We start from the raw sequence: 12,470 nt of genomic DNA on the forward strand, positions 1-12,470 counted from the left end.
TTTAACATCAGTTTTCAGCTGTAACAATAGGGATCTAAAATATTTGATACACATTGAGATTTTAAATAGCTTTTATATATCTGGGTCTTTACAGTAAAATTAACAGAATTAAAGTGATGGAAAGTCCACTGGCATCGATGAGGAGCTAAATTCTTCAACCAGACTAAACTTGAAATTAGAGACACAACCCCGCCCCTTAGAAATGAGTGAAACGGGGTTTGCTTTAAAATTAAGGTACATAAACCACAAGACGACCACATACTGTTTTCCGTCTCTAATTTTCTCTGGCTGGTGTTCTGCTTTCTGATGGCAAGACAACATAACATGGCACATGCGGCGATCAAACCTCAATCACAGCCGCCCTGAGGCACCCCTTCAACTCCCTCAAACCTCCGCGCCATGTGTTATTAAGTTTTGCCTGGATCGGCATGCTGTTCCGCATGATGATCTAATTTTTTTGTGTGTGTGCATACTTTGGCACAACCCACCGGTTAGTTGGCGAGCCGCAAAACGGATGGTTGTCTGGGGCCATGAAATTCCTTCGTGTCGGCTGGAGTGGAGGAAGGGAGCGAGGATGGAGAGGAACTGTCAAACTGCACGTTCTTAGGCATTACGTGAACAAATAGCGAGTTGCCTGGGATCAGGTTGTGTAACTTTGCGAATGTGCCAGCAACTTTAAAATCCCTTCCTCCTTCTCCACTCCAGACAGTACCAAGAAAATGTGAGGCACTCTATACAGCTGCAACTTTTGGCAAGCCGGCTCTTGATCCTCTTCGCTATATTCTGTGTGCACATATATATAATGTTCTGAAGAATCACATTGACTTTTACATTTAAAATATATTTGATGGGAATATAGACTTTTTGAAAAAAAAAATATTTTCTGGGGAATTACAATTTCCCCTCTTCCCTTGATTTAAAAAGATGAATTATCCAACGTTAATGTCTTTAGTCAAACTTTTTGGTCTTTACTTGACTTGCCTGGTTCGAGACGTCGATGGACAACAACAGCAGCAACAGCAGGAGGAAGGGGAGAGCTCGGCGGCGGCTGTTTGGCGCCAGCGAATTCAATGGCGAAACAACGGGCGCGTTTATAGTTTGCTGAGCCTGGGTTCCGAGTACCAGCCGCCCCAGGGCTCAAGCGGCAGCAACAGCCTCTTCCTGCTGAGTGACAGTGATACCAACAGCACGGTGGGCAGCGACAGTGCCAGGGACTCCCGGAGGAGAGCCCCACCACCCTCAGCCCAGTCCCCCTCAAGAAGCTCCGGTGCCCGGGCCGCCCGACAGCCGGAAGACTCCCCCTCATCCACATCCCAGCAGCGCTCCTCCGGCGCCAGGCGGGCAGCTGCCAGTCGGTTGTGGCAAAGCACAAGTAGCAATAGTGCCAGGTCTTCGGGAGCCCGGAACCCCTCCGGTGCTGGGGCTCGGGCCAGCGGGGTACCCGGACAGGTGGCTCGGGAGACCCCAGCCGCTTCCTCCACCAACCCAGGTAGCAGGGAGCCACCTGCAACTGGCCAGGACACATCGGGCCAGAGTCCTGACAGGGCTGCCAATGAGGATGTCATGGTCGGGGATGATCCTTATAACCCCTATAAGCAAACTGATGACAATCCCTACTACAATTACTACGATACATACGAGAGACCCAGGGTTCGACCTCGCAGACCTGGGTACGGTACCAGGTACTTTCAGCATGGTAAGCCCTGTTACTAAAACCTAGAATTTATTAGAAAAGAACATTGTCTTTTTTTTAATTTCTGAAAATAGGAACAGTTAATCGATTGAAAATACACCCTTATGTTTGCTTTGATGCCTAATTAAATTAAATCAATGCATTTTTTGAATCTGTAGGTTTGCCAGACTTAGTTCCAGATCCATACTATATTCAAGTCTCAACCTACGTTCAGAAGATGCACATGTACAACCTTAGATGTGCTGCAGAGGAGAATTGCTTGGCAAGGTACAGTCTGCACCATAATCAGAAACATGTGCCACTCATTCTTGCATCACTAACTGCACCCTTAACTCGTTTCCTTCCTTTGCACTGTAACTCTTACCGGCAGCTTCTCTCAATCCCTCAAGACTTTTTAGCCATTCAATTCCCTGCCCGACCTCATCCAGATTGCCTGCACAAGGAAGATCTCAGACAGCCTCTTATAGTGGAAAAGAGTCACAAAAAGTAGTAATCTTAGCAGTTGTGTTGGCGCATCAGCCAAATGTGGGTGTGAAGTGGTTTTGAATTTGGTGTAAATGTTAACTATGTGTAGCAGCGGGCATTCGGAATCCAGAGCCGAAGAGGTTTCGGCAAAGTGCAGCATGAGCATAGCCTGCACGACTGGATTGGATTAGATTAGTTTTGGAACAATACCAGCCCCCATTTCTGGATTTGTATTCTCTGTGTACGTGTAGAGGACTACAATTCTTGCAACGACATACTTTAAGTTTTAAAAAAATCGCATTTCTATCATTTGGCTTTAACAGAACGCCAAATAACTGAATACATTTGAATAATTTCTTCTGACTTGTCCATGTGATAGAAATGAAGAATTGAGGATATGAAAAGATTCGCTTCGTTTTCCAAAACTTAGCCATTATCAAAGAACAATTTAAATAAAGGTTATAAATGTAACCGTGGTAGCTTTTACGCGTCTAAAGCTTAGATTTATACAACAACCACTGATTTTTCGATTCAGCTTGCACCAGGTTAGCCTGAACATGTCTGTTCATCCATTGAGATATAATGAGGGTTTTTTGATTAAAATTATGTTTAGTATGTGATGGTTCTCTCTCTCCACTGTTTCCTTGTAGTTCAGCCTACAGTGGGGACGTCAGGGACTATGATATGAGAGTGTTGCTAAGATTCCCGCAAAGAGTCAAGAACCAAGGCACAGCAGATTTCTTACCAAGCAGACCTCGTTATTCATGGGAATGGCATAGCTGTCATCGGTAAGTGAGAACTGCAGGATAACCTGCACTTGGTTCCATTGTCAAGTTTCAAACACATTTTTGAATGCCCAGCGAGATATCAATGATTATTTTACTTTGTTTTCTTAACGTCACCCTCTTATTTGCAGTCAATTTTCCCATTTTTTTCTTTTTGTTCTTCCTTCATTTTCTTGCAACGGAGCTCTTATCCAACTGGAGGCAAGCTGGAGGAGCATGAGAGGGACCTCATTGCAATGGAGTGCTCAGACTGAATTGAGCCCAGAATCCAAGTTTAGATTCTGGAGCAGTACAGGAGAGGTGCTACACTGTTGGAGGTGCAGTCTTTGGGATAAGACTTTATACTGAGGTGGACATAAAAACCATTTCGAACAAAAGCACGGGGATTATCCCTGGTGTCCTGCTCAACATTTGTGGCTCAAGCAACTTCACTAAATAGATGATCTGGTCAATATCACTGCTGTTTCTGGGAGCTTGCTGTGTGCAAATTGGCTGCCATTTTCCTACATTACTGAAGTCCAGTCATTGTTCTAAAGTCATTCATTGGCTGAAAGGCACTCAGGGATGTCATGTGGTCATGAAAAGTACTATATAAATGCAAGTTTTTTTGACCCCCCCATTTAAGACAGCTACACTATCAATATTAATCTGTTCCAGACTACAACAGTGCAGAATTTCTACAAGTGTCCAACATGTTTGTTAAGCATTAGTATCATTATCAGGATGCAGGACTATAACATGCAAATTCAACAGAGCTTGAGTAATATGGACATAAAAAACACAAAACATTTACAGCACACAAGGTCAATAGAATAAGGATTGCTCTAATGGCAGTTCTTGTTATTATTCGAGCATGACAACATCATACTATGCGCAATGTGGTCAGATAACATTAATGCCCAATGACATGTAGAATTATATCAATGTGAGATATAAGTCAAAATACTGTGGATGCTGGAACCTGAAACAAAAACAGAAACTGCTGGAAAATCTCAGCAGGTCTAACATTATCTGTGGAGAGAGAATAGAGCCTTAATCAGAGCATTGAGGGCCATCCAGACTCGAAACATTGGCTCTATTCTCTCTCCACAGATGCTGTCAGATCTGTTGAGATTTTCTGTTTTAGAAATAAGTCAGTTCCACCTAATTGAGTATACACACGAACACTGATTTTCAATTATATATTTAGTTTCCTTCTTCCTAAGCAAAGACTCAACTTCCCAAATTATAACCCTTAGTACCTGCCTTTATCACTGAAAACAACATCCACTATTTTGGAGTCTTATTTTTGTGACCCTATCTTTTTCTTCAGTCCAGTCAGTAGTTGTGAAAATATGCATCTGTGTCAGGGAATGAGTTTATTCATGAGCACATTATTATAAAAATAGACAATATGTTTCATTATTATACATGCCTATACTGCTAGCATGAGTGATGACATTTCTTAGCATTTTCATAATATAAATGTTACTTACCACCCAATTGATCCACAATCAATTACCTAGCTGAAAAAAGGCATATAAAGCTAAATATGTAAAAATGAACATAAGGATTCAATGATGTCAGGAGATGAAATTGAGAACCTCAGTGAGAGACTTACCAAAATGAATATAAAAACTAGGTTCATACTCTCAAACAATTTTGGGAAAAATGTAGACATTCCAACACAATAAGATGAGGAATAAACACTAATAATAAACACTAATGGACAATTTAGCCATTTAGCCTTCTGAAAATGCTCCTGTCCAAAAAGGGACTTAAGAAAATTAATAGAACATGAAATGAATTATGAAAAAACTTGTGCATTATTTAAGAGTAGGAGAAAGTCAGAAAATTCAGACCTAGCGTTAGTCATTTTAAGGATTAGGCCATTTCAAGGTACAATCATAGGAATTTTTTTATTCATTTACGGAATGTGAGTGCCGCTGGTTGGGCCAACATTTATTGTCCATCGCTGAGCGGATTCATGAGTCAACCATGTTGCTATGGCTCTGGAGTCACATGTAGGCTAGAACAGGTAAGGATGGCAGGTTTCCTTCCCTAAAGAACATCAGTGAACCAGATGGGTTTTTATGACAACTGACAATGGTTTCATGGTGATCATTAGACTTCTAATTTCAGATTTTTATTCAATTCAAATTTCACCATCTGCCGTGGTGGGATTTGAATCCAGGTCCCCAGGGCATTACCATGGGCCTCTGGATTACTAGTCCAGTGACAATACCACTACACCACTGCCTCCCTTTAAGCTTGAAATAAAGGTATAAGGATAGATTCAGGTACTATGTTCAGATTTACAGTAAATCCAAACACCATTCCTAATTACCCATGACATTTTAAGCAAAAGTTCTTATCACAAATGTAATCTGAGGAAAATTGTATTGAAAAAAGATGTAAAATTAACAATTTTTCAATCTTTTAAAGATCAAGAACAAGAGAAAAAGGTACAGGTATCAGCTATTTCTACCCTTTGACCCTGCTCCACCATTCTACAAGAACATGGCTGATTTCCTACCTGATCTCCACCATCCTGCACTATACCCAAGTCACTTAATTCCCAACATACCCAAAAGTCTACTGACCTCTGGCTTGAACATACTCAATGACTGAGCATCTACAGCTCTCTGGGGTAGACCATTCAAAGTTTCACAAACCTGTGAGAAGAAATTTCTCATTTTGGTCCTAAGTGGCGAGCTCCTAATTCTAATATTGTGACTACATGTTCCAGATTCCCCAAGAAGGAAAAAGTTTTCTCAGCACCTGCCCTGTCAAGCCATTGAAAAATGTTCTATGTTTCTATTTGATCACCTTACATTCTTCTATACTCTGGGAAATATAGGCCCAATCTATTTAATGTTTTCTCTCAGGACAATGTCCTCACCCCAGGTATGTCTAGTGAACTCTTGTGCACTCCCTCTAGGGCAAGCATGTCCTTCCAAATTGTATGGCATCAGTGAGGCCACATCTAGAGTACCGTGTACCAAATTGTACACAGTACTCTAGATGTGGCCTCACTGATGCTCTGTGTACTTGTAGTTATACCTTCTGCCTTTGTGACAAAAGCTAACATATAATTTCCCTTCCTAATTGCTTGCAGTACCTGTATATTAAATTTCTGTTATTTATTTACAAGGACATCCAGGTTCTTTTGAATGCAAGCATCCCGAATAATAAATTCCAACATTTTGCTTCATTCAAAGTATTCAAAGTGGTTGTGGATAGAGGGCTATGGAGAAATGGCATGGAAAAGGAGTTGTGGTCGGCATAGATCATCCATGATCGCATTGAATGATGGGGCAGGCTTTAAGGGCCTAGTGGCCCACTTCTGCTTATATTTCTTGTGTACTGATATTAGGCTAATTGGCCTATAGCGTTCTGTTTTTGCTCTCCCATATTTCTTAAATAATAGGATTATATGTGTTACTTCATTGAATGGCTGTTTACGCAGCAGATTCTGTCATACATGGATTATCTTTCATTTTGTTTATTATCTTGAAACAATATTGCAAAGTGGGGATGGACTGACCTCAAGTGCACAGGGCTGTGATTTGAGTACTGAGGAAGGGAAGAGGAAACTTCTCCCTGTAAAATAAACATATGAAATAATAAGACTGTTTAACAACATGAAGATGATTTACCCAGATTTTCTTCTGGGCTTCCATTGTGGTTACTGGTAGAACTAGATATGAAGAGTTTATATTATATGCAACTCAGCTTTTTGAGGTAGAGTTCACAATATTATCAGTGTATAATGGATTGCTTGGAGCACTGTTTGGAACAGAGTGGAAACAGACTAATGCTTCTATTGTTTTATTCATTTACCGGTGTGTTTAAGAACTTTCAGGATATCATTTTGTGTATAAAATGCATGCGCCAATGACAGCTCTCACTTTTGTTTTACTATACTCCTCGCTTCCAGACTCCCAGACATATTGTATCCCTCATTTCCAGCTGTGTCACATTTTCTTGCCCTTCCTGACATTTTCACTTTATGTATACCTTTGTCTGTTACCCGGTCTTTTTAACTGGAGGTGCCTGCCTTTTCTTATCAAATTTCTTTATTCTTCCCCTGTCTTTGTCTGACACTATGGGTGGAATTTTACAGCCTTGCTCATACCGAAACCGTAAAAGCCTGTCCGAGGTCAATGGACCTTTCCATGGTCCGCCCCTCGCCCACTCCGATTCCTGTAGGGACGGTAACATTCCGGCCTATGGCTTGAATATTCACCCCCAGGCTGGGAGCAAAGTCAGTATGTCTGTGAAAACCTGACCCAGGAGGAAGTACTCTGGAAATTGGGATTTTTGTTCTGGAATGGTAGAGATCTCTGGTGACCGTGGTGTGGAGGCAGGTGGGCAGAAGGTCTGACTTGGTGCACTGGCACTTATCCGATACTTTTTTAAAAGCATTAAAACAAAAAACAGCCCTCATATACTCTCTATGCCCTATCTAAGTCAACCTGTTGCCACCCACGTTCATAGTCCCTCATACCCACCATGTCACTTCATGCTCTCTACCCATGCCCATTACACTTCATACCCTCCAATCCAATCTATGCCTTTCCATCTACCACCATAACCTCTCACACCTTCCATATCAAACTATGCCTTCAGTCACCCTCATTGCCCTTTATAGACACAATGTCAAACTATGTCCACCTCCCCTGCTCATACCCCCACACCCTCCATGCTAACGTATGTCCTTCACGCACCCTCATGGTCCCTTGTAGCCCCTATACCAACTAAGTGCCAACTCATGCCATCTATCCACCAGCCTTTTCCTTTAGATCTCCATGCCACCTCACTCAGTATCTACCATGGCCAGACCTCAGGACCTACACAGAGATTAAATAAAATTCATAGGGCGGGACTTTATGGCCTCGCTCGAGTGTGACTGGAAATTCCCATCCAAGGCCAACAGACATTTCTGTTGTCTGCCCCTCGCCTGCTCTGATTCCGTGGTGGGCAATAGTGTTTATTATAGACTTCCTTTTTGAACACTCATTCATAAAAATCCATTCACCACATTTGCATTGTCAACTACATCGTTATAAAAAAGAAACATTTCATTCAAATCCCTTATGAAAAATATTTAATTCATGTTCTTGATCACTTATAAAAACAAATATTGGAATTCATACTTCAAAGAGTCTATAACCACTTGGAGCAGTCAGTCAAACTGAAATAGAAGGCACTCCATTATGATAATGGAACATTGTGGAATCAATAATGATAATCAGCAGGCTAATGTCAACAGAGAGAGTGAAATAGCAAGCAATTTTTTATACACTCCACTGAGATTTTACAAAGATTTAAAGGATAGGAATTTTAAATGCCTTGACAGTTGCTTTTGACAGTTTCTCTTGACAGTTCCAATGAACTTATGCACATTCATATCCACTTTTAACAATCCCAAAGGGCATCTTACCTCTCTGAAAAGTGCCTTGTGACCATATTCAAAGGGATATTATATCTCTCCAAAAGGGTAGCCTATCTCTCCAAAAGACTCTCAAAGTTTAGACCTGTTCCTATCAAGTATAGTCTGCACATATTGTGTTTCCCACTCCTAGCTAATGAAAACCAGACAAGACTCGAGGCAGCTGATGTTTCATATGGGCAGCTTCCCCCACAAAATACACGTGCAAATCCCAACCCAGTCCCATTCCTGCCCCAGTGAAAATGTTGGGTGCTCTTTCGCAGGGTGGACTTACAGATTTTAACCTCTTCCAGCATTTTTTGCAACATGGGAGAGGCTCCTTGGCATTCTAAAAATTCAGGCCCATTTCTTGCACAAATACACAAGATGTGACTCGCTTCATGTTTCTATTTCTCACGGTCATTCAGCAGTGACAGAAGAGTCTCATGGGAAAAGTGTTTTTCTTGAACTTATTCCTCAGCCATTTCACACAAGCATTGTGAACTCTACCTTGAATTACTGGATTTTGACACTGGAACATTTGTTGCTTCAGATGCATTATTGGATCAATATTATCAATGTGCCATGATTGACTTTAGTTTTCCTCGTATCATAACATTGAATTCAACAGAAATGTACATTTCAATAACATGCGCTGAGATTAGTCGATTGACATTTTTTAGAAATGGGCAGTTAGCTCAATTTTGATGAACAAGAACATGGAAATAAATCAGAATATTAGTGACCGGGATTATAAAGTGGTTACCAATTTATTGGCTAGATGAATATTGAGTTAAATGATAATTATTTTCTGAGGTATTTGAAAAAATTGTTGAAGATGTCTGCAAGTTCATTCTTATTATGCAGTTTTCCATTATTAGTAGGTTGGTAATATTAACATAGTAGGGTAAAATGAAGGAATTTTAATGGTTGGATGAGGGGACAAACTAAATACAATATAGGATACAATGGAAAATGGACTCTTAATGCTTATATCATCTCTCATTAGCTTTGGACTTGTTTGTGCACTCGTGGCTTAGCTTTTCTAATATGCTGATTGACAAAAAGCCCTTCACAGGTGGAAAAAGTAGTTTTCCCATATAGTTGCTAAATATATAATCAGAATAAAATATTCCATGTGTGGGAACACTGGGAGACTAATTGTTCTGTAATAAAACTTCAACAATTAAAATTACAGCTCTTGGATTCAGTATTGCTGGCACCTGTAATGGAAAAATAAATCAGCTGTGCATAAAGATGAATCGGTTGATTTGGCAATGGTGACAAAGAGGGTGCTAACGTACTAAGGTTTTAATATGTCAGCAGTTTGTTCTGGCATAGGTTAAAGCCAATCAATTTATTTTAAAAATAATCAGGGTAAACTCCTCCAACCTTTGTTCAAATTCTGTCTTTCCAGCCTTATACCAGCTGTGGCCAAGATAGAGGCATGTTTTGAGACCTCTGCTACACTAAGTAATTGCCAAAATTCTCCATCCAAATGCAAAATAATTTGTTCAGCAAATTATCCAGTTTATAGCTCACAAAAAGTAATTTAAGATTAAGAAATGATTGGTACGGAGACTGAACTTGTATCACACCATGTCAAGGCACCATGGCTTGAATTTTTCAGATGGCAGGGGCTCGCCTCCTGACCCACTGACTCTGACTGCCTTGCAACCAATTTATTCTCAAATGAGCGTTGATTGACAAGGCTATTGGGTACGTAAGTGGAAGAATGCCTGAAGAAACTGGCTCAGAGGGGGCAGCATTAGCATTCACGGGGCAAGTAGCAATTAACTCTATTTTGACCTTTCCCTCTCCCAACAATGATCTTAGCATCTTGGGGCCTCCAGCAGTCGATTGAAGGCATCTACACCAGTGACGAACACAGCTGTAAGCCATTTAGGACTTCTACTGTTGCCTAGGAAATGGTGCTCCAGGTGTACTTTGTACCATGTTCAGATGCAGTGCAATTTGGGTTGACTGCCTGTGCAGGAGAGGGCAGGAAATTGCAATTCTACAGCAGCATTCTGAATTGTTTTTAATGATAGAATAATAGCTAATTGCTGTATTGATAACATATTTATTTTGATATAATAGGAAACAATTTAGCTTATCTTACATAAGGCATTACACCACCACTAAATAACATTTAATTGCCATGCTGCATTAGACAGTAATGTTATACAAGAGAATATCTTGATGTTGTAACTGTTATCTTATGATCTCATAAATACAGCCTAATTACCATACACATTCCTCATCATCATGTCATTCTTAAAAAAGCCTGTTCTAATGCAATCTTGAAGAAGATTATATATAATGGTGTTGCTCGAGAACTAGGAATAAGATCTGGATTTTAATCTGGGGGTGAGTTCTGAGCCGGGAGATGCTATTATGCCATCAGGAAATCCAGAAGAACAGGTTTTTCCAAAACAAAAACAGAAAATGCTGGAAAATCTCAGCAGGTCTGACAGCATGTATGGAGAGAAAATGGAGCTAACATTGAGTCTGGATGACCCTTTGGTGGACATGGGGGTCAAGGGTGGATTTTTTTTTGAGAGAGTTGATTGTGGCAGTTTTTAAGTCTTCTTAAAATGGTTGGTCAGCAGTTTAGTGGGAATTGGGTCGAGAGAGTAAGTTGGTCTCATGGATTGGTTAAAATGGAGTAGGAGATGAAATTCAGCGCTTGGGTAGATAGAGGTTTAAGCATAGTTTTGAATGATCCTTAAGTAGTACATGTTTTTGAGTAAATGATTTTGATGAGAGAAGAATGATATCCCATAGAGCTTGGCACAATGATAGCAGATCTGTTGTAATGTAGAAAATGTGCTACCAAATTGCCAACATCAAACTCCCACAAACAGATGTGTGATAATCACCAGATCATTTGTTTCTTTTTGTGATGTCCATTGAAGGATATATCTTATCCAGTACAATGATGGTTAACTCCCCTGCTCTTCTTCAAAATAGTATCATATTTTAGGTCAACTTGAGAGGGCAGATGGGGCCTTAGTTTAACATCTCGTCCAAAACACAACACCTCTGATAGTGCAGCCACTCCCTCAATACTGCAGTGAAGCATCAGCCTAACATCTTGTGCTGATGTCCTGCAGAACCTTCTGACTCAAATGGAGGCTGCATCAGGTGGAATGACTGGGATGTGCAATGGTCATCACTTTGCTATGAATGAGGGTATCAAAGGTGGAGGTGAATGACTGGTAAACATATTAACAGCTGCCATGACATTAATGCAGATTGAAAAGCAAAGACTGGGCAGTTGGGAGTTAAGGGTTTGCATTATACAGTTAAGTGCATATTTGTCAAAAGAGCTCTTAAGATACCATTAATAGTTATGGAGAAGATTGTGACAGATAATAAGCAATTTACTCTACATAAAATCACCCAAAATTAAAGCAACACCCTATTTCTGCGTTTAACATATAAATGGAACTTGCTGTGCACAATTGGTTGCCACATTTCCTACTTTACAATAGCATCTACGCTTTAAAAGTACAGTACTATGTTGACTTAAACCACCTTGGGACGTCCTGAGGTTGTGAAAGGTGCTATACAAATGCAAGTCTTTCTTTTATTAAAAGAATCTGATATAAAGTGCAAGTATTCAATTTTATAACTAAATTGCTAAATGACTTAGGCTATGAATGTTTCTAACCAATTAGCAAATTGTTGAGTTGGCAAGCTATTTAGCCAAAGCAAACAATGACATTTCCTTTCACAACTTAGTTTGACATACCCATGTTGCCTCACTTGCCAGATCACCATTTCAAATCTACTGTATTATTCATTATTCCTGTTCTGTTTTATATTAATCCTCATTTTATCTACTTTCTTTGTATAATCATTGGAGTTGAATACACAATAATTACAAAGCCAACAGTGTAAATGTTTTTGGTCAGTTAGTTAGCTGACATGCACCACCAAGAAATTCACCATCAAGTTTGAGAGTCTCCAAACTAACCTACTGAAAAATCTACCCAGGTAGAGTTTCATATTTGCTAGATACAGAGCATGAAGTCTGTCTTTACAGTGGTACATTCCATTTACTAAAACCTGGAGAATTTAGGCAAGGTTGACAAAGCCAAAGTTTAGA

General features: G+C 40.2%; 1 protein-coding gene across 1 annotated transcript in view; it reads left to right on the plus strand.

The window, feature by feature from the left end:
- The first annotated feature begins 268 nt into the window (after positions 1-268).
- lox (lysyl oxidase) overlaps positions 269-12,470 on the plus strand; it is a 28,380-nt gene continuing 16,178 nt past the window's right edge. The window contains exons 1-3 of the mRNA XM_078214603.1: positions 269-1,696; positions 1,852-1,960; positions 2,809-2,946. Coding sequence (XP_078070729.1) covers positions 925-1,696; positions 1,852-1,960; positions 2,809-2,946 — 1,019 coding nt within the window. The 5' untranslated portion in view covers positions 269-924. The remainder of the gene's footprint in view (positions 1,697-1,851; positions 1,961-2,808; positions 2,947-12,470) is intronic.

Source organism: Mustelus asterias, chromosome 6, assembly GCF_964213995.1.
Source record: "Mustelus asterias chromosome 6, sMusAst1.hap1.1, whole genome shotgun sequence".
NCBI lineage: Eukaryota > Metazoa > Chordata > Chondrichthyes > Carcharhiniformes > Triakidae > Mustelus > Mustelus asterias.